Source organism: Sciurus carolinensis, chromosome 2 (assembly GCF_902686445.1).
Source record: "Sciurus carolinensis chromosome 2, mSciCar1.2, whole genome shotgun sequence".
Taxonomy (NCBI): Eukaryota; Metazoa; Chordata; class Mammalia; order Rodentia; family Sciuridae; genus Sciurus; species Sciurus carolinensis.
Genome location: NC_062214.1, coordinates 101,451,638 through 101,475,080, shown reverse-complemented (window position 1 = coordinate 101,475,080; position 23,443 = coordinate 101,451,638). Strand labels below are relative to the sequence as shown.

At 36.4% G+C, this 23,443-nt stretch overlaps 1 protein-coding gene across 4 annotated transcripts in view; it reads right to left on the bottom strand.

The window, feature by feature from the left end:
* Positions 1 to 23,443, bottom strand: part of Myo5a (myosin VA) — a 212,659-nt gene that overhangs the window by 31,325 nt on the left and 157,891 nt on the right. Inside the window, exons 25-32 of one of the 4 annotated variants that reach the window (XM_047538820.1) lie at positions 21,588 to 21,701; positions 15,788 to 15,931; positions 15,515 to 15,568; positions 13,155 to 13,382; positions 10,683 to 10,691; positions 8,367 to 8,467; positions 5,751 to 5,831; positions 3,547 to 3,745 (exon numbers count right to left, since the gene is read on the bottom strand). In XM_047538820.1, the coding sequence (XP_047394776.1) occupies positions 3,547 to 3,745; positions 5,751 to 5,831; positions 8,367 to 8,467; positions 10,683 to 10,691; positions 13,155 to 13,382; positions 15,515 to 15,568; positions 15,788 to 15,931; positions 21,588 to 21,701 (930 nt within the window). The remainder of the gene's footprint in view (positions 1 to 3,546; positions 3,746 to 5,750; positions 5,832 to 8,366; positions 8,468 to 10,682; positions 10,692 to 13,154; positions 13,383 to 15,514; positions 15,569 to 15,787; positions 15,932 to 21,587; positions 21,702 to 23,443) is intronic. The other 3 variants (XM_047538823.1, XM_047538822.1, XM_047538824.1) reach the window with 3 other exon arrangements.

Genomic DNA, 23,443 nt, shown 5'->3' with positions numbered 1-23,443 from the left:
TTGTTATTACAGTGAAATGGCTTATTTTAATGGGAGACTAGGAAAGCATGAATTTTTATGAGTTCACAAAAAGTTTTGTGGGAACATTTAAGGACTGTTGAACTTATCAGGAAGGAACTAATACCTTTTGTATGTGAAGCACTCTCTCTATGAGAGACCCATTCTTTGGAGCTGTCAAAATAGCTCTGAAAGTTAAAAGTTTTGAGAATTAAAAGGTTAGTTGAGAAATAATCATAGAGAATGGGATAAAGAGCAGTTTACTGACTTCGGGCCAAAGTGACAAGTGGCATGAGACACCCATGAAATCTTGCAGGTGATATATTTTAGAAAAGGAATAATTATGAATGCCTAATGTAAAAAGAGGGAAAAACAGTGTGCTTGTAGTAAGAGGTATTAAAGTATATGATTATTGTTTCTGTAAAAGAGAATTCTCTAAAATGACAGACACAATTAAAAACTCGATAATTAAAGTGGACAATAGCAGACTCAGAGTTTAGAAGGGGAAATGAGTCAGGGATGTTTGTGGGCATCACTCAGGTTACAGAGAAGAAAAGTGTTTACAAATTCAAATATCATTCATTCTCCAGTTGAGATGGAGGTGGACTTAGATGTTAAACCAATGATTTGGGGGTTTTTTTGTTTTGGTACTGGGGATTGAACCCAGGGTGCTTTACTACTGAGCTACATTCCAAGTCCTTTTTGATTTTTTGAGATAGGGCCTTGCGAAGCTGCTGAGGCTGGTCTTGAATTTGTGATTCTCCTGCCTCAGCTTACTGAGTTGCTGGGATTATGGTCGGTCGTGCCCAGCACCAGACTAGAACAATGGTTTTAAGGGAACAGTTGCTAACACTTCAAACTGTTAAGTGCTTCTTGGATTTTGTGATTTTTCAAATTGCATTGCTTCCATCACACTGTAAGCCTAGTGTTAATAACAAACCACATGTGACAATGGACGCAGGACAGTGACAGAGGTGACACCACTGGCTAAAAGACAGCTGTGGGCAGAAAGAGGTTTTGTGAAAGTTTTCGAAAAGACTTCTGGGGAAGGGCAGGCAGTAGTGTGCTCTTCAGTGATAGAGCGCTAGAAGTAGCGAGGAAGAAGAGAAAAACACTGTGGTTTTACATACAATCATCCGTTGTAAAGTGAAATCCGATATGATTGATACTTCTTAGGGTCATCTGCATATAATTCCTCAAAATACTGAAAAAACAGGCATAATGGATATTGTTTTTCTACTGTCTTTGAGGGAACACTACTGCTCAGCAAAATCAATTTAAAAGTATTTTAAAACACAAATAATTTGTCATTGCCATATATTACTTTTGTAGATTATTTTAACTATATATTTACAGATATTTTTTGCATAATCAAAAGAAATTGGTGATGACCAGGATACCGTCATTCAGCTGGTAAACAGAATGGTTGTCCACTTTGCCCAGACAAGGCTGTCACTTCAGTCTTCAGTCCTCCTGCCTTTTTATGCCTAGCCGCCCTCAAAGTTTGTCACACCTTCTTTGCTGCTGGCAGCAGCAAGGGTAGGGAAGGCAAACAAAATTAAAGTGAGAATATTGGCACTGAATGGTGAGAAGCCATGGGCCTCTCTTCCCTAAAAGGCATCCTGGGGGAGGTCTCCTCACTAGAAAAGGAGAGAAACCATTCTTGTGTTTGTGTTGGGGCAGTAGATGGCTAGTGGATGTCATGCAACGTAGAATTTCCAAGAACACTAAGTCTAGGTCCACTGCTGCTTGAATTTTCTGCTCAATTGCTTCCTGAAGAAATGCACAATGAAGATTGAGAAACCATAATGAGTTTGTAAAAGTACATGATTTCATGTACTTAAGTTAGAATCTATTCTCCTGAATTAGTAGTCAGTATAATGGCAAGAGAAGCAGATGACTTAAAAGGGTATTTCCTGAACTCAAACTCATTAACCAGACTCTTCCAGCTTAGAAAGTAGGGGCTCATTTTATTTTTATGTCAGCTATGAAAAATTGCTAGGAAAAATTAATACTGCAGACAGGTTGCAAAGGAAATACTTGATCAACTTAGTGAACAAACTTCGGGAATCTGCCATCCAAAAGCACCTTTATTTCAGATTCACCTAGTATTTTAAGACAATCATTTATAAGCACAAATTTGTATGCTTATCAATCAATGTTATTTAGCATATTATCAATTCTTAGTCATCAAAGCATTGTGAGTTTAATTTAAGCAGCAATATACTTGAGGATAATAAAATGACATTTCAAAAATATTTAATGAGTCAGAAGTTTCTCCCACAAATTGGCAAGATTTCAGCCACTTTGAAAGAGTAGAAATACCACCTTCACCCTCCTCCTTCCCCTATTCCCACTATGGAGCCTCACACAGAAAAACAGACTGCAAAAAGAATACCTTCAGCTGTTGCTTCTAATCCACCTAAAAGATGGGTGGGTAAATGACACTAGAAAATTATTTGTAATGTAGAATGCCACTAATGGAATAATGGACAAATGATTCAGATTGCTAATTTTCAGAGAAAATTCGAAGTATTTTGTTATAGGTCATTAAAAAAATCTTAATGTGAAAAAGAAAAAATTCAAAGGGCTGGGGAGATAGCTCAGTTGGTAGAGTGCTTGCCTTGCAAGCACAAGGCCCTGGGTTTGATCCCCAGCACCCAAAAAAAAAAAAAAAATTTCAGCAGTCTTTACTTTTCTCAAAATCAGGCTAACACTACAATACAGATTTTATATAGAAGTATGGAACTATAATCTTTCAATGATTTTTAATATTTATATTTGTGAGATTTTTAAAATTGTAAATCTGTAATAAAGGTCATTATGTAACAGAAAGAAATAACCTAGAAAATATTTTTTGGTTTAAAAAAAAAAAAAAAAAACGAGGAGAAAGGAAAAAGGAAAAGAAAAAACTTGGACTCCATGCCAGTTTTCAAAATCTGACAAGGGAAAAAAATTCTTCATTTGTTGTACAAGTTCTTCTTAAAAGAATAAGTCTAAACCTGAATACTGAGCCCCTCTCCTTGTCAATAAGCTCTGTCCAGCATTAACCAAAAGCTCCTTCTTGGTTCTGCTAACGGCCTTCCCTGAACTCAATTCTAACCCACTCTTGTCTGCTGAGACAGAGGCTGGGACGGCCATGGTGGCTGCTTGGGCACCAAATGTTAAACAAAGTTGTCCCAGTCTTTGTCATGGCAATCACATACCAAACCTCCTGAGAAGGCAGAGAATCCTTAGCTGAAGTAGATGAAGCAGGTTGCCTGAGACTCTATCAAAAGCCCAGCATGTAGCTGGGTGGCTCTCTTCTTGATCCTCCAAATGACATCTGAGAACACTTGGACACCTGGAGCTTTCTGTGAGAACAACCCGTGAGGTTGTTCATTTCTACCAATGTATTCATGTTTTCTTTACTGTTTCTATTAGAGTAAGGGAGTATGGGGCGGGGAGTTTTTCCCAGCAAGGAAAAGCTGTGTTTGACTAAAAAGAAAAGGACATCCAGCAGTGCCAGGCACTGCCTGCTGAGGAGAGGGGGCAGGGGGAACTTCTTACCAAGTTTTCATTGGTCAGCCGGGTGATCTCGTGCTGCAGGCTGGCCTCAATGCGGGCCTCTGGGGGCAGCTGTAGGTTCTGAGCTAGCAATTGCTGCTGCCGGTTGTTCTCCTCCTTCAGGCTCTGGATCTCCCCTCGGAGGGCCTCCGCTTCATTCTCATGGCTCCTCTTCTGTGATTGCAGCTGGGATTCCAGGAGCCTGCAGAGAGGCCACACAAGTAGGAAGGAGAGATGACACTCTGAGTTCCTGCCTAAGGGGTGTGGGGTGAGGCTTCACACTCACTTAGAAGAGTAGAAAAAGCAGATACTCTCTAGCAGACCTGAATCTTCTAACTTGATTAAAGTAAAAAAAACTCAAAGAAGAACCAGAAAAGGAAGCGAACACTCTCACATCTGTGTCTTTCTGAATTGTATGAAATTCTTAGAGGTACTAAGAGACAGAGGAATCTTTTAAAAACTTCGCAGGAAATGATGACTTAAAAAAAAAAATTTAAAGACCTAGGTTTAATTTGGCTTTCTGTATTTATAAGTTAGAATTCAAGGTGGAAAAAACAGTTTCACTGCTATAAAATAACTCTGCATTATAAAGGGCAAGCTTACAAATTCCCAATCTAATTAAATATGCCTTTAAGGATTATAGTTACTAAGGCTAGTCAGAGGGCAGGACCAGGGTTCCATTTTTATATTTTACTCTTATCACTAAAGGACAGAAATGCTGGGGCTTTACTCTGAAATATATGCAGATTTACTTAAATTCAGACCAAAAGTTCTGTAATTTCATGTATACATATATGCATATATTTTAAATTCATCATCTTCTCCCCAAAAACTTATGTAACAGTAACGGAATCCAAACATGACATGGTTTTAGAATACAAGTATTAACAGGACCAACAAGTGGTTACTGCTTCTTTGAGCAAACATGTAACCAGCTGTGACCACAAAGTAGATGAGGGCACTGGCAATGAGGACACAAGAGAGTAAGAGCATCCTCCCTTCACTGTGCTTCCCTGCTTTTACACTCCTTTTTCAAACACAAAACAAAGTGATGGTTAAGAACTGATGCAAAAGCAAAACAAAACAAAAACAAACAAAAACAATCAACAACAAAAAAAACCCCACAAAAACAAAATAGGTGCGCTGGGCACAGTGGTACACTTCTGTAATCCCAGTGACTCAGGAGGCTGAGACAAGAGGATCACAAGTTTGAGGCTAGCCCCAGCAATTTAGGGACAACTTGTCTCAAAAAAGGGGGGCTGGTGAGGTAGCTTAGGGGTAAAGCACCCCTGGATTAAATCCCCAGTTACCCCTGCCCACAAAAGAATTAACTGATGTGAAGAAAGAAAAGAAGACATTCTGTTATTCTAACTGCCTTGGTTTGCCAACTGCTGGGTAAAGCTTACTGACACCACCGCAAGCAAACTGTTATAAACCAATCATACTTCAAAGTTAATGACAGTGGTTTATGGTTAGAACAAACAAAGCAGAACAAGCAGAAGCCCCCCCTGAACAAACAGTATTTTAAGTCTTTAAAAAATTTAATTCTAAAATGGAATTCTTATATGAGATTTTTAAGATATGCATGTCACTAGAGCAGATGATTATCTGCATTAAAAAGATGTTGCTATTTCAATTTTCTTTTCTTTCCCCTAAACATATTTGATGTGTTGACTTTGGGTAGTTATTCCAAATTGAAGTAATGCAGGAAACCCTCCTGATTTGTTGTCTCATGCATCTGAACTTGATATTATTTTAGGCAGTATAATAATATACAAGAAAGCAGCCATGTTCACACAGGTACATATATCATGTAGATTGATCTTTGAAACAAGAAGTTGCTACTTAAGTAATACATATTAGTTCCTACCCCCAATAATTGTTCTCTACTTGAAAGATTTTATTTTCTTCTCAACTCCTAGAGAGATTGATTCACAACGTTTAGATATTCATATTCTAGAAAGTATCATTCACTTATGGGAAGTAATTCTTATACTCATTATCAATCAATTTTAGCTTCAATAGTATCTCTTAGAAAAGAAGGTTTTTTAGAAGGTGTCTAAGCTGAATGTTCTAAGTTTTACTGAAACTGATTTACCCAGGAAGACAATTAATGCATGAGAAACACAGAGTTATAGTCACGAGGTCACTGTTAGTAAGAAAAACAACAAATTAATAACATTCCATTTTGAGGAGACAAATATAACCTGTTGGCTTGTTTTAACCCTTCATAAACCAGCCACAGCTCTCCATCCTCATTCAACTCATGGTAATCCATAGCAGATGATCTTCCATGCAAATGAAACAACAATGCAAAACACAAAGGAATACAGGATGGTAATGAGATGATGATGGTCAAGAGTAGTACATGGTATTTCAATATTTTATTAAGTGAATAAGATTATTTTTATTAATTACAGATAACATTAAGACATTACCACAAAAATTGGTTTTGGTTAATTTTTTTTAATGGGTAACATGTAACATCATATATACATGAATAGAAATTATAGCAAAATAACCAAAGACCAAGAATTACTTTTACTGAAAAATAAGAAATAAACTAAAAAGTGAGAAAGAGATTGTTTTTAACATTTTATTCAGCTGAGTGATTTTATATATCAGGCATTAGATTGGAGGCTAACCATGGCACACATATGGAATGAAAACTCCAGCTATTGTCTCCATGTGGCAATCTTCACAATATATCTCAAAATAAAGTTTTAAATCTTTGGGGTAGGAACTTGTTATAGCTTAATGAAATCTGATTTCCCATTTAAAAATCTGTTTTAAACATTTTTATGGGAGCAACATATATAGAAACATGTCTAATGGATTCAGTTTTTATGACATGATTTCAAGTAATTTTTGTCAAAAAATAATTTTAAGATCTGGAGAAACTTCCTTAATGTTAGAGATGTACCAGTTTCTATTAGAAGTAGTATAGTTAAAAGATAAGAATGACAAAGTTGATAACAGATTTTTCCTACCTCAGATATAAACATATTGTTTGTGTGTTCGCTAAGTACCATACGCTGCTATACATCCTGTCACTATTTCATTTAGTTTTCCCAGTTACCTAATATATACCATGTGCCACATTGTAGAGGAAGACTTGGAGGCTTGGAAGTAAGATACCTGTTGAGGTCACGCAGCTGGTAAGTAGTGGATCCCAGCACTGTGACTCCAGAGTATAGGTTCTTACTCTTGCTATACTCTTGTAGTATTTTCACAATACAAATTTGAAGGAATTCTATTTCCCATCTACCATCTCTTCCTACAGAGTTCATCTGTTTACCAGGTTTCAATTGTATTATTATAATTTGATGACTTCAAAATTTATATCTCAGCCCAAATATCTCTCCTGGATACAGATCTATATATGTAAGTGTCTGATGCATTTCTCTTTTTGGTTATCTTCCTGGATCCTTAAGTTCAATATGTGTAAATCGACTGATCACCATCCCCTGTACTTCCCCACACTTCAGTCTCATATTAACCAAGTGTCTATAGCATATACCTCAGGTTTCCCCATTCTTCACCACATATTCAATATACAAAAAGGTCAAACTGACCTCATCTTCTTATGTATCTTTCAAAATATCCTATTTCTCTCAATCCCAACTGACTGGATTAAGGTAAAAACCTCTTAACCTGTCTTCATGTTTTCAATCTTGTTTCACTGCAGTCTACTCTCAATATATTAGCCAGGTCTAGCTCTCTAAAATTCAAATCTCATCACATCACTCTCCCACTTAAACATTTCAATGGCTTCCACCATCTTTAGAATAAAATTCAAACCCTCTTGGTTGTCTCACCAGCAGCCAATAATCTCTGAGAAAGCAGGGACTGAACTTATTTTCCTTACTGCTGTATTCTTAGTATGTGGCACAGGGTCTGGCATGAAGTAGGTACACAATACATACCTGGTGAATGAAAAGCTGGGGGGATGCATGAACAGTGTAATATAGCTCTTTGTATAAAAATATTATCTTAGATACAAAGATATTTATCATTTACAGTCATAAATTAAAATTTCAGTTTAATCAAATACTTTTATAAACATTTTCTACCCTTGCCCATAAAAGTAGATAAGAAGTATCATACTTTTTTATGGCCAGTATCTTTGGTTTGTGAAGTACTTATGTATATCAATCCTAATTCCATGTATCAAGAGACCTAGACTAAACACTGGTAATACATAACTCCAGAATTGTCTTTCTCTGTGATTATCACTGGTCGTTTTTCTCTCCAAAGGACCTAACACATAGACATTAATGTTCAGATTTCCATAACAGTATGGCTTTGTTGAGAAGTGTGGTGGCAGTTAGGCTGAGAATTCTAGCTGTGAGCCTTCATTCTCCCATCCTAGAAGTCATAGCACCCTTTTAGAGTTATCTGGCCAACTCTGATGTAATTCTAGATACCTTATCACTTTTCTTCATACTAAGTTCCAATTACTGAAAGCTTCAGTTGCCCCTACAAAACCTTAAAATAACCATCCTGAATAACTAAACCACTATATGAAAGGGACTATACAAGACAGTCCAAACTGAACAACTAGTTTTCTTCTCAAGACAGCTCCTCAGGGTTAAGACCCTATATTCCCTTAATAAAAATAAAATTTTCACTGACACCTCCCATCAATAATACTACCTAATTTTATAAACAGGATTTTCATCGCATTAGACACATTGGATTCTTTTGCATATGACGAGATGAATAAACATGCTAACTTACTTACAAGAGTCTAGCTTAAGTCCAACACAAGACTTAAGACCAACACAGGTAAACCAAAAACAACAAAAGAAACATTGGCTTACCTATTTGTTTCTTTCAAACCAATGTACGCTTGTGCTATTTCTCCTTTATCTTTCATTTTTTGTACATCTTCCAAAAGTATTGTGGAATCTGTCATTGTATTCTGCAGAGGGAAATGACACATTTCCACATTAAGACTTAACTCTAAAGTTTTGGATCACATATAACATACTTATTTCCTCCAACTGAGCTGAGTGGGGGATGTTAAATGCTTCACCACACCTAAGTCCCATTTGAGCATCAGCCCCAGGCCCTGTAATCATAGAGAAGAGTTTAGCACCATGAGTCCCTCTTCTAAGAATACTTAACACTCTATTACACAGGCAGTGAGATTCTTGTGTACCACTGCCCTGTGAATACCCCCACTGATGGGCTATGTGTGTTTTACATTATGTAAAAATTATATATACATATACATATATAGTATATTAACAGTATTAGACAAAACAACCAGGCAATATTTTAATGGCACAAAAGAGCCATTCTTTCTACTACTTTCTGACCAGTTAGAATGAAACAAACACCCAATAAAAAACTGAAAGTTTGACACAAAACTTATTTTTTTCATTTAAAACTCAGGTCAAAGAAAGTAGTGTTCATATGATATGTTTAGCAAAATTAAAAGTTTCCCCCGACATATATATATATATATATATATATATATATATATATATATATATATATATATGAAGGATTTATCTCCTTTTAAGTATGTACCATCTTCTGTTATTTAATTTTATTTTCCTCTGGTACCAGATAGTTTGGTAAATAAGTCTTTGAAATAAACATCTGATGGGTTAGAATTACTAATGATTTTATGTAAATAAGACTTTTTGCCAAGATTCTTATTTTATTCTTTTTCCCTTTTGGGCTAATCTGACAACTAATACAGTTTCAATGCTTCCATTCAGAAGCTTTTTATGTCTTTTGAGCAGGGAAGAAACAGAAAAGAAGAATCACCACTCTATAGTCTCTAAAGATTGCTATATTTTGGAACCCAATGGCCCACTCTGTCTAAATGGTATATATCTGATCTTTAGTCAACCTTTGCAGTTTAAGTCAGGTCTCACAATGAGCTGGATTTAATAGAATATACTTCAAATACCATGACCTTAGAGAACAGTTCCAAGATGACTTTAATGCCAATGAGAGGTTTACAAATGCTTGTTTTTTAATTTCAGTGTGTATAAGAAACATCCCTGAAAAAAATAACAATATTCCACTCTTTCCCTAATGCTGTTCTTTTGAGTTTATAAATGCATTCTTTAAGATGATCAAATATAATCAGACAAAAACTATTAATAAAGAACTTATATTTTACTGAATTAAAAAATATTTCCCATAAATGCAATATAGGACATTATTGATGGTTTATGAATATTTTAGTACACATTTTGGGGAATTTTTTTTTCTTTTTCTCTGAAAGGAAAAAAAAAAAGTCTTTCTATCCAGAAAGGGTCATTCTTAGATTTTAAGACCCATAAATGAAGACTTCCAAAGAACCAAGTTTCTACATCAAATAATAATGTATGTGTGCTCTAGTGTCCAAGGACTTATATGAAATGGTTTTGAACTTTTAGTTAATTAGATAACTTAATATAATTAGTTAGTTCAAGGGAGAGAGAGACATCTTAGTGAGCAGCTGTGCTAGGGAATAAGTAATCAATCAATCTACCTTAGCTAAGAAGTGGCAGCTGAGGGCTGGGATCAGATTTGGACCACGAGCATGAGGAAGTTTCTGACTCATCAGAGTTTGTTTCCCAAAGCCACAACCAGAAGTTCTGAAAGGGTAGCACTATATATGAAAATCCCAGCAATATCTTTCACTCAGTAACTGAAAATTAAGATGTATTAGAGAAATTTGACTTCACAACTTCATCAGGAGTCACTTTTTTATTTTCTCAATATGAACCCTGTACTCAGGGGGATGGAAATGGAAGTAAAGAACACATGCTCAAGTGCCTCAGATTCCTCCTCACCCTTGCTTGGCTGACAACCCATGACTAGTAGAAATGAGAGCTCAGGAGAGCCTGCACATCTGAGTGTACTCCAACTTAAGGGATTCTCTTTCCAGCATGTGTATGGCCTACCATAACTACCACAGTGAGTTACAGAGCTGAAATGAGTTATGAGTTTCTGATCCAGACTGGATTAACTTTAAATAGGTAGGAGTCAAATAGGAAATGCAATAATAAATATTGAAATAATTTTAGTGGTCAGAAAGCATCAACTGCATATACTGGAGAATACCTGTAAATTAAAGTTATAATTAAACAGCATTATTTACTAAAAATTAAAAAAAAAAAAGTTATAATTACCTTGTCATCCTGAAAAATCGCAAGTTAGCAAGCACAAAAAATAAATGAAGAAAACAGTAAATCCTTAGTTTCATTAATAAATTCCATCAATGAATCCACATAATAATAAATAAAAGCGAACCTAAAAACAACCATGAGTTGTTTCTCCCTAAAACTAACTTATGTAAATAAATTACTTTTCATGAAATTGGCATGAGGTAGACATTGATATGTATTTATATGATAGCATCTCTTATTTCTAAGGACTAAATACTTAAAATTCCTTCTTGAGTAGCTTTGTTTTTTCTGGTTGTGTAAAATATTTTTGAGTATGTGAGAGAATATTCCTCCTGTTAATGCATATGGGTAAAATCTTTTCCATAGGTATATGAGAGTTATAGTGATGCCCAACTAGGAGAACATTTGCCCTAGTGAACTCTCCCAGAATATTCTGGAGGTGGAGCAGATGAACCAGATCTGGCTGGTCTGGATCATCCCCTAGCTCACTGGGTGTTGCTCACCACTGCCCTGCAAAGGACTTGTGAAATGAGTGGGACAAATAGCCATGCAGTGTTTGGAAGGTCTCAATTAGTGTCAGGGGCCTTCTTCCTAGGAGAGGAAGACTGAAGCCATGCGTAGGCTGGGAGTTAGGTAAGCAGGGACCTTGTTTAGATAGGGCCAGCCAGCCCATTGGAGCCAGGAAAGCAGCTGTGACATGGGATGTGAGAGTTGGGTAAGTGAGTAGATGATACCAGAACTATATGCTCTGTTAACTAGATTGCTTTTATGCCCCTTGCTTCATTACTTTTTTTTCTCTTAATTTTTACTAAAGTTTCTCATGAGAATATTACATTGTACACCAGAAATATATACAATTATTATTTGTAAATAAAATAAACAGAAGAGCAACTACCAGTCTGTCACAAGGGGACCATAGGAAAGAATTTTGATTTTTGACTCTGCCTCACCTAGGCTGCAGAGCCTTGTTGTTCCAGGCCCCACACTGGTGGTAGCTGAGGGAACCAACTGAGAGGTCCTGGGGAAATACGGCCCAGTCAAAATGCAGAGTCCTCTTCTGGAGCTACCCTTATTTTAGACTTAAGGGGTTTGTGATTTGTTTTAAAATAGGGAAGTTCATTTCTCTTGCTTTTCTTTTTTGCTGCACCTGGGAGTAAACTCGGGTCCTCACACAGTGTTAGGCGTGCACTCTAACACTCAGCTGCATTTCCAGCCCTGAGAAAGTCCATTTCTTTGTATAACTCCACTTGTTACTGGATTTTAAAACCAGATATTTAGTTAAATACTTCATTTTTAGAATGTGAAATTTTCTGGAGCAGTGCTGATCCCAAAGTGTGAGTTGCCTTTGTTAAATTCAAACATACTGTGTACCAGGTAAAGGATCTAAATCACATGCAAAAATATCATTTCTAACAGATCTGCTGACATATTTTTTAGGTGTAAAATCATCTTATACAGTGAGCATTTTTTATATGACATATTATATAGCTGGGATACTTCATTGACTCAATTCCTGGTAACATTCTTTTGCACACACATGAGCAGGGAAACAAGCCAGATTTTGATAAAACTACTCATATTCCCTCTGATGGCAGAAGATAAAAAGGCCTATTTCTTATCAGTATGACTGTGCTGGGCCTCAAATTACCTGAGGGCAAGGAAGAACTTCCCAGGACCATCTATATCCTCAGTGTGGGAATGCTTTCTGTTGAATCCCTGAACAATGCCCTCCCAGCTGGAATAGTTCCCGTTATTAAACAGAACCACTGAAGTGAGCAGAATCATCTCCAGGTAACTTCTACTGACTGATCTAATTTATAACCTTCTTACATGTTACCTTTCCAATTAAATAGGCTATTTTCGACAAGTAACTTTAAACTTGTATTTGCCTCCCCACAGTTGGACAATTTATAGATTTTTGTATTGAATAGAATTTTATTTTAGATCAAAATTTATTGGGACCAGATTACCATAAAAAGATTTATTTACTTACTTAGGTACTAGGGATTTAATCCAGGGATGCTTTACCACTGAGCTACATCCCCACCCCTTTTTATTTTTTATTTTTCATTTTGACTCAGGGTCTCACTAAGTTTCTTAGGGCTTTGCTAAATGGCTGAGGCTGGCCTCAAACCTGGATTTCTGCTGCCTTTCCAAGTTGCTGGGAGGTGTGCGCCACTGCTCATGGCAAAAGATTCATTTTAAAAGACCTTGGCTCATGAATAAGAGGTAAAATTCTGATAATCTAATCACTTGGGATTTTACTTGTTTTTTGTAATTGGAGTTTTTTTTTTTTTTTTCCAAATTATAATTGGCATTTGCAACAGTTTTAAAATAATACTGTAATGTTTACAAAAATCAATCCCTCAGATTAAAAATACTCTTAAGTGTTTGCTTCACTATAAATTGGAAGGAAGGATAAGAAGAAATGGAGAACAGTCCCCAAACACTACCTTAGCCATGTCTTGTGCTTACCTTGGGTTGGATGGCCTCTTTCTGGCTCACCAGTTGAGATCTCAAGATAAGAACTTCCTCCTTGCGGACATCGAGTTCCTCACTCACAGAGGTCAGCTGCTCCATGAGGACACGGTAGGCAGGTGCACCTGGAGCAGTCACCTCTGGGGCACTTTTCTCACTGAGAGCTTTTCGTAACTCATTTAGCTCATTTTTCAGTTTTTTGTTTTCTGACTCTAGTTCTTGACGCTGAATGAAGAGATAAAGGACAGTTCATTGCTGTCATCCACAGCCTTACATTGAAATGCTCACCTTCCCCCAAGATCATAGAGGAACTCTGCTGGAAAAGGGGCATGAGAACTCCCCTAGTGAATGGCTTCCCATGCTCTATTGGGAACTCTGCAAATAAGGAAGTCTGTCAGCAAGTGGAATTGAGTAAGATTAATGGCAGTTTGCAACACCAACCCAAATTCCAGTCATATTTATTCCAGACTGGCTCAGGGAGTATTTACAGGTCTTGAGAGATTGTTAAAGTCCCAATGGGCAGGTTTAGCTGGTCCTAAGAAATCCTGATTTTATTTGTAGGTAGGTGTAAGGGCAAATCTGAATACCCAACTGGTCAGGAGATTTCCAGTGAATGATTCAGATAGGTGGACCCCTGAAATCTTTAGTAGTGTTTTTATTTCCTTTGTAAAGTAGAATAGAAAGATCACTGAAATTTTAGGCTTTTAACTGTTTAAAAAATAAATAAACAAATTTATTGGTAGAGGATTGAACCCAGGAGCACTTAACCACTGAGCCAAATCCCCAGCCATTTTATATTTTTAGACAGAGTCTTACTAAGTTGCTGGGGGTTTCACCAAATTGCTGAGGCTGGTCTTGAACTTGTGATCCTCCTGACTCAGCCTCCTGAGTTGTTGAATGGGATTACTGAAATATGCCACTGCACCAGGGGCTTTTAACTTTTATTTAAAAAAAGATGATCTAATTTACACTGATAAAGGTCCTTTTAGTGTTTCAATGACACTAAATAATACATTATTCTGACTTCTTTCCTGTGTGAGGTACTTGTGAAGAGGCTAATAAGAAACTTTTGAGTTGGGGGAGAAGCTAAATGCCTCTTCCTTTAGCCTTCTAGATGGACATACATCCTTCACCCTCTCAGTCATTTCACATACTACTAGTTACCAGTTGGCCCTCTCCATGCTGTTCAAATCATGGTACTGGGAACCCAGAACAGAGTGACAATGACAACAAAACACAGTGTCACAAGATACCAGTTGGGAAACACTGAAGTAGACAGGGATTTAAAAGTCTACTCTTAGAAAAGCACCATGGTGCCTTATTTAGGACATGACACAAGGTCAATGACAGTGTAAGTGAAACACCGGTGTATGTACAAAGATCAAATATCCTTTTGTGGGCTGGGGTTGTGGCTTAGTGGTAGAGCACTTGCCTGGCATGTGTGAGGCCCTGGGTTTGATGGTCAGCACCACATATATATAAATAAATAAATAAAATAAAGATCCATCAACAAAAATTAAAAAAAAAATATCCTTTCGTTTCTTCTCAGAGAAACAATTTTGGGTTTTCAGCACAATATCAGGTCTTTTACCAAGTTATAGCAAAACTTTCTATGAAAATGAATGCTCTCTCCTATCTCCAATTTCCCACCAATTGGTAATCAGAATTGCATTGCTCATTTCTCTAAAAGAAAACACATAAAAGTCTTTACTTTGATGTTTGAGCTCAGGTACAGTATTTCTTAAACTTTAGTGAGATCAGAATCACCTAGAGTCCTTGTTAAAAAGAGATGGCTGGGCCCCAACCCTAGAAATTCTGATTTGACAAGTGTAGTAGTGTGGGGTCTAAAATTTTGCATTTTTAGCAAGTTACTAGGTAATATTGATCCTGCTGGTCTAGGGACCAGATTTTGAGAACCACTAATCTAATACTTTGTGAATTTGGGCTTCACTCATACTAGAGAATGTTTGCCCATGTTTATATAAGGCAGGAGAGTATCTGGAGAGCAGACTGCTACTCCCATGCCTTTGATCTGTCCCCTCATATCCAATCAGATGTTTATGATGGCAAATGGAACAACTAAACCTGGGCGGTGTGACATTAGAATCCATATTCTTTACTATTGTAGCCTCAAATGGAAGCTACCTCCCCTGTTCCTGTTCAGACTGAAGTCTAGTATATACAAAACAGAATTTATAAAAGGAAGCAAGCTAGACATAGTGCTTGAATAAGGCTTAGGTTAGTGCCTCTGGTGCAGCCTCCAGCTCTTAAGGATGTTTTAGAAAAAGAGAGGTTCTGAGAGCAGGTCTTTTGCCGAAAGATGGTATTTAAAGTCCTGAACAGAAATTTACCATTACCTTGAGGGACTCATATTCCAGTTCTGCACCTCTAATTTGTGGTCTTTCTTCTTCCTGGGGAAGAATTAAGTAAAACTTAAATATATTTTAATTGTCACATTGGAACTCTTATTTACTTGTTCTACACAAAGTAGTGAAGAGTTAACCAAACATGCTGGGTTAAGGTGTTTCAGGGCTGAGTTCTGATTTAAGAGACTGAAGGAAAGGATGTAAAGCCTCAGCCTCCCTGCTCCGGGCTCACCCTTGGCTCTCGGGCAGGATGGCACCGCTCACCTTTGCTTTGCTGCGTAGCACCTGCTCCTCCTTGCGGTCCAGCTCATCCTGCATCACCTGCTTCTCCTGCTCTAGCTCAGTGACCCGCTTCTGAAGCTTGAGAAACAAGGACATGTCCAGAGGTACCTTCTTTTCGCTTGGCTCCTAAACCCCAGAAATCACAAGAGTCAAGAGAAGCCAGAAGTCACACAGACCAAAACACATAAAGGCCTTGATAAACTGAAGGGTAATCTAATAATATTTAAAAAGTATATCAATTGGTTCCAAAACAGAATCACAGTAAGAACTACTAGAAAAAATAAAGTTATACTAATTAAAGCTAAGAAAATGTTAAATAACTATTGTCATAGAAGTTCTGAGTGTCAAAATTGTTTTAACTTGATTTCTTCAGGTTTGAAGTTCTAATGAGGTAAGGAGAGAGATAACTATATATTAGATTTAATGTAGAGAATAAGGAATCTTGGATGTGGGCATGTATGCATGTGAGTGAACAAATGAGAGATAGGCAAAGGGAGAGAGAGTGGGGAGAACAACTTACTTATTTAAATAAATTGTCAAAATATAATTCTTAACTGATTAGCAAATCTTGTCTTTCCAACTGTTCACTTACAAAAGAATGTTTACTTTTTGCTCTTCTAATATAAAAGCAAAACAAATTTTTATAGAATATTTAGAAAATAATTACAAGTAAAATGCCAACATAATTCCATATTCAGAGAAAAACCACCTTATTTGCCTACTTTCTTTTCTATGCATTGTAGATTTAAAGAATTGGAATAATATTTTCATTATAATTTTGTATTGATTTTTAAACTTACCATTGTATTATAATTGTTTTCCAAATGTATATTTAACTGTATAGGCAGGTATATCATTATTTTTAGCTATTACCTTACTAATGGTTATTTGCTATTGAAATGTTACTAAAATAAATATCCCGGGTACACTAATATCAAAATACTAATAATTTTAAGTTCAGTACATTAGGCCAATTTATACTTCGATCAACAACCACTATCTTGCCTAGAATAAAAATGACTAAAAAGTAACACCAGTCTCTCACCTGAGGACAGTCAGAAGACAGAAGAAGTTATTTACAAAAATTAAAAAAAAATTTTTTAATAATTTTTTTTAGCTAGTTATTAAAGCAAAAGTAGATCTCAATGTTGTTTTAATTTGACTTTTCATAAGGCTGAATAAGTTTTATATTTCCAGGAATTTTATGTCCTTTAGCTACCTTTAGTGTTTAATAAATTTTGAGTAATGTCATATGAATTCTAAAAAGGTCTAAGAAGAATAAACTGAACTAAGAAGTGTGAAATTATAGGCTATCAAGGTCATTTGCCCACAACAATTATACTGGGACTGTTTCTTACTGTTTACTCTATAATAAAAAATAGTAAGAAGTTTAGGTTTAGGAACTTTACCAGAAAGCCTGCCCTGACTTTAGCAGAACAGAGATAACATCTTGTCTCAAAACTACTATACAATTTTATTCATACAAAAATCTATTTCTAGGGCTGAGGGAGTAGCTCAATGCTAGGGCACTTGCCAACCATGTAGGAGGCCCTTGGTTCAATTCCCAGCACCTTGTGCCTCCCCGCCACCCACATATTCATTTCTATATATCCTACAAACACCTATATTTTAGCTTATTTATAATTTAAACATTCCATCTTATGTATTTTTAGTGTTTGTTCATTTATTAATGATGTATTTGTCCCAAAATTTTTATTTAATACTTTTAAAAACTATAATAGAATTCTAGTAATGAATATAATAATTCATTCATAATACCTAAAATGTCATTAGTTGGAAATTGTTCTTCTAAGCTTGAATGGGTATTTAAAAAGAAATCTTATTAAAATGAGATATGGTATATTTGCATCTTTAGATATCAGTTAAAGCTCCTCATAGAATTACTTGATTGCTAAATAAGAGCAAAATTCTACACATAGGAATAATAAAATAGGAGATGGCAGAACATAAAAGATAACATTTGCCAAATGCAAAACTACTTGAGGCATAAATACTGATAATTATTTAAGAGCACTCTGGATGGTGTTCATTCTTATCCCCAATGACACATCTAATTGAAGAGATTTATCTTCTCTACATACATGAGCAAGAAGGAAGATTAGGTCATGGAGCATAGAGAAGTTTCTGGGATTTTGTTTTGCTTTCCTTCCTTATGAAGGATTTTGCCACTTGAGGCCATATGAAGAGAGTGAAGCTTTGAAACTGACATCACTAAAAAGTAACACCAGTCTCTCACCTGAGGACAGTCAGAAGACAGAAGTTATTTACAAAATCACAACAGGCCTGACAGTTATTCTGTAATTACTCCTAACAAAAGTTGAGAAAGTTATGGTGGCCCCTTCCTTGGTTTGAAGGTATGAAGAAGCTCTAGAATAAAAGCAGAACTGGGATAATTAATCCACAGTTACGAGGAAAGGTAGGAAGAGCAATGGTTCCAGAACAATGTAAACCCAGTCCATGAAGATGCTGGAAATGTGGGAAGGGCTGTAAGGCAAGTGGAGCTGACATGGCAGACCAAGTTCTTCAGAAGAAATAGCACTGGAGATGCCCTCCTGACAAAAAAATCAAGGTTGGGCAAAGCTAGAAAAATGTAAATTCCTTTTTTACATCAAAGTTTGCAGTTATTACATAACTGAGGTTGGAATTCTGTTCCAAAAGTCTAAGGGATTCCTCCCTATTTTAATTAAAAAATAAAATAACCTCTTAACTTAGGAATATTACCAGGAGTCAATGTTTTCCTTGTGTTTTTAAGGGTCAATTTGTAAATCTGATCAATATAGAGGTAGTTGTAAGAAGAAGAAACTCTGATCTGGAAGCTGTGAATAATTAGAAATTAATAGCCACTCACAGTCTTGCATGGTGCCTCTTTCTTGCCCATCTTCCCTGGTGATAAACAATCTTTTTCTATTACCAGTTATATAGATATAAACCTTTCTGACCCTGACCACACACAGAATTGGAAGGTGATCACTGAAGTCTGTTATTAGAACAAAAACACTTATTTATTGAGCATTTACTATGTACCAGACACTATTTCCAAGCATTTTACCAAAATTAATCCTTGTAATATTAAAACATCACTGTAAGTGAAGATAGTAATAGCATCCCCTCTTCACAGATGGGGAAACTGAAACCCAGAGAGACTGAGGCTAAGATTATCAACTCAGTCTAAGGGAGACAAATTACTGTAGTCTCTCCATGGGAAAGACAGCATTCCTACCAAAGTCAGCCACATTGCAGATGTATGCACTCAGTCACAAGGGACTATTTACAAACATGATTTGCTCAACGAAAAGCCTGCCTATTACAGAAAGACTTCTGGGTATATGACCTACTGCTAGTGGGTTAGTACACATGATGGAAAGTACACAGCACTCCTAGATCTGTCTGTAATTTGTGGAATACAATTATGTTTCATTATTCAACAAAGGTAAAAACTGTACTAAATCCTACTTTAATCTCTCAACTTGAGAAAATTACGGCAGAAAATAGGCAAGAATTAGAAACATAATGTTTACCCTCCCCCTAACATCTTTAAGAATCTATAGAAAATTGAAAAGAGTAGAGACCCTGACAAAAAACATTATGAATAAAAGTTAGATGAAGTACATAAGAGTTTGGAGTTTAAAAATATAACATCCTCAATCAAAACATTAACAAAAGCCCTCCTTGCTCTCAATTATACTTTCCAGCAAATATATTGCTTTTGTCATGACTTCCTCTTACCATGCAGGAGCCACTCAAGTGATACTACACTAAAGTGGACAGTTTATAAACTCTTAGGAGACCAAAAATATGCAGTCCTAAAGTCTTCATATTCACTAGAAGCTCAGAAATTCTAATTTTGAAATCTTCAAAGTCTAACTTTGTGGTACTCTCAAAGATGGCCATCAGCCAGGCATGGTGGCACACACCTATAATGTCAGTGGGAAGCTGAGACAGTAGGATCACAAGTTCAAAGCCAGCTTCAGCAACTTGGCAAAACATTAAGCAACTTAAAAAGACTCGCCTCAAAAAAAAAAAAAAAAAAAAAGGAGTGGGGCGGTGAGCCTGGGAATGTGGCTTGGTGAAGCGACCATGGGTTCAAACCCCAGTAATGGGGCAGGGGGAGATGGCCATGGCCATAGTCCACCAATGATTCTTCCAAACATACATGCCTTTCCTCCCATCAAGAGATGGTGCCCAGGACTGGGACTGTGGTTCAGGAGTGGAGCGCTTGCCTAGCATTGCATGAGGCACTGGGTTTGATCATCATCACCACATACAAAACTAAATAAAATAAAGTTTTTTAAAAAAAGCTGAAATTCTTAAAAAAAAAAAAAAAAAAAAAAAAACCAAAACCAAAAACCTAAAAAGAGAGAGATGGTGCCCAGTGCCTCCACCCTATAGAGAGAGAGACAGACACAGACAGAGAATCTACTCTCTGCTCCCTGAATATGAAATGGCTTTATGATTTGCTTTAACTACCATGTGGCAGAATTGACACTGGGTCATTCTTATGGGACTTGACATCTTTCACTCTTGAACTCTTAGAATCCACCCACCTGCTGCAAAGAGAGAATCTCAAGGAAGAGAACCTAAGCAACTTAGCTGAATATAACCACATGAGGAACTCCTCTACGACTACATGGAAGAGAACTACCCAGTCAAATCTCACAGAATTATAAGCAATAATAAATTGATGTTTGAAAGCACTAAAATCAGGCCACCAGGCAATAAGGTAATTAGAACAACATCAACCCTGCTATGTAGTGCTCACACTTTTGGATACATGAACCCTGACAAATGTTAGCAACAGACTGGAAAGGGATAGGAGAATTCTAGTGTAGAATGCCTGGATGGAAGGCAGTAGAGTATGATGGCAAAGGACATGAACTCCAGAGAGACTAGCCTCAGGTTGAATACTGGCTCTGGCACTTACAAGCTGTGAAAATGGACAAACTGTAAGTCTTGTGTGTTGTATGGCAATCCAACTACATGACATTTTCTTCAAAATTAAGTAAATTAAGTAATTAAGTAAAACTAAGACAAGAAAAGAAAAAAGCATTTAACTTCTTTAGCTATTCTGCCAGAACAAGTCTATTTCTGACTTGGCCATTTTAAAAAAGTATGATAAAAATAGAACAGCTCTGCCTAAAATTAATATCATATTTGAAAAGGAGACCTGAGAACTGGTTGGGAACAATCTAACTTAAAGTCATTGTAATTTTACAGTTAAAAAAACACATCGTTTTGGTTTCATACTATATAATACAGCACAATTAAAGTATATTTGTAAATTATTTTCCATGGATTTTTGTGGAAGAAAATTACATTGGTTAAAAACTAGCATGAAACAGGCAAAAATTTTGTTAAAACTCTTTGGTACTCATATTTAGAATACTCAAGGACAAAGAGCTTAGTTTATTTATAACTTATCACAGCCCCAAATAAATTCCTGATAGCCTAGATTATTTTTTATACATGAAATATGTTAAGGTATAAAAGGGAATTCTGAAAAGAAACTATCACTATTAAAATTACATTAAAAATTAAAATGTGGGACTGAGGGTATATATAACTCAGTGGGTTGAGCAAGTTAGCCCAAAAAGTAAATAAGATAAAATTTAAAAATTCATATGTGTATTGACAAAAACATATGCAGTATGTATGTACACAGGTAATTAAGCAGCACCTGCAAGTCATGCATAGGAAATGTTCCCTATGTTAAACAACAGCATGGTCACATCCCACTTTTTAGTAATTGATGTTTAAAATATACCTCTGTTCTTGATGGAATATCTTCAGTGTCTGCAATTTCAGAACTAAAAGTATATTCAGACTCATTGCTGCTATGGGTGGAGTCTGTTCTCTTGTGTCCATGCTTAGGCACATTCTGTAAGACAAATAACCCAGGTGAAATCAATACATTATTAAACTAGGCATAGTTAAGACAACATTCATCTTTCTTGGTTCCCATTTTCCCTCACTGACTTGTATTGATGCCCAGATTTGTTTCATGTCATCTTGGTCAAATCCTTACAAAGGGTCACCTCTTCTCAAAGAAAGGAGTACAAGCATATTGTGACAAGAACAGTTGTAAAACCCAACACCCAAATGAAAACCCTTTGGGTTTTTAAAGTTTTGAGTGCTGAGTCACACTGGGGAAGGTTAAGAAAACTGCTCTGAGAATCGTCTGAAAACTCCTGGGTTAATAATTCAGGGAGTCCAGGAGATACTTTATGCTATGTGATACTTATGAAACCACTGTTCAGAAAGCTCATGGGGAATAAAAAATTTAAGCAATAACAGCCTTAGGCCAGCCCAGCTTGATCCAATGTACAGGGAAGACCTAAAGAAAACCCCAGAAACTCTGAAACTATCTAGAAGCAGAGGTGTACGCTAAAACAGAGAATCACCAAACATGAAGTCAAAGGCAGACTTGATCCTATTTGCTCAACTTAAGAGTGCTCATTTAAGGTTTCTAGCCAAATTCCGCAGTTGAATGGGATGGCATTTATTTAACAAAGGGCTATGTCATTAATAAAAACAGGTGGGTCCATGTAAACACTCAAAAGATTTTGAACAAGCTTATTAAAAAAGGCTGGGGAATGTAGCTCAGTGGTGGAGCACTTACCTAGCATGTGTGAGGCCTTGAGTTTGAGCCCTAGTGTTGCTAAATAAATAAACAAATAAATAAGAGATCTATATTTGTTCCACATGCATTTACAACTAAACAGTGAAAATCTTAATAGTTTTTGCAGTGCCAGGAATTGAACCCAGGGCCGTGTACTTGCTAAATAAGTACTCTACCACTGAGTCACATCTCCAGTCCTGCTATACGTTATTAAATGTAACTTTTAGTTTCAGCGCGATGCTTAAGTGTTCTGGGCATGAAACACAAGAGAGAACTAAGTAAGAAATCCAGTTCTGCCACTTACCTGTCCTTATCTAACTTCTTGAGGCCTCCATTTCATCATTAGGAAGAAAGAGCTAATATTATCATCTGTCTGGTAGAATTTATTATGTGAGGATGAAATAAGAGTAAGCAAGTAGAATTCAGCAAGTGTCTGGCACATAACAAGCATTCAATTAATGTTAGTTGCCGCTGTTGTAATTGTTGAGAATCTTCAATAATTTAACAACTTCCCTGTAGTGACCTTTAGGTTCTCCAAGTTTTAAGGATTCTGTTCCCCTGTTCATCTGTCATTCAGTTACAAGGACAATACACTTGACTTACCATGTTCCTTCAAGATTCACATCTTGCTCCTGTTTTGCTATTTATCTGTCATTTCTCCCATAATACCTTTTTTCCCAGACCCTGTTTTATTCTGATTGTTGACATAATTTCCTCCCTACTCTGGAATTAATTTGTCTTTACTTCACAATTTTAGATTCCCTTGCCTCATTATACTTTTGTTGTTAGCTTGAAACTCTTCAGCCTTGGATCAGTCTTTTCTACATTGCCTCTGCCCCTATAATACCTGAATAACTGAAGGTTTTTGGAGAAAAAAAATATACAACACTTCTTATACTAGGCCATCAACTCTATGTCCTGGCAATCAGGAACAGTTAAGTCACCAGTGTTTTTTGGTGTGTACATTACATAGATTACAGAACACCTTTTGGGTAATCTAT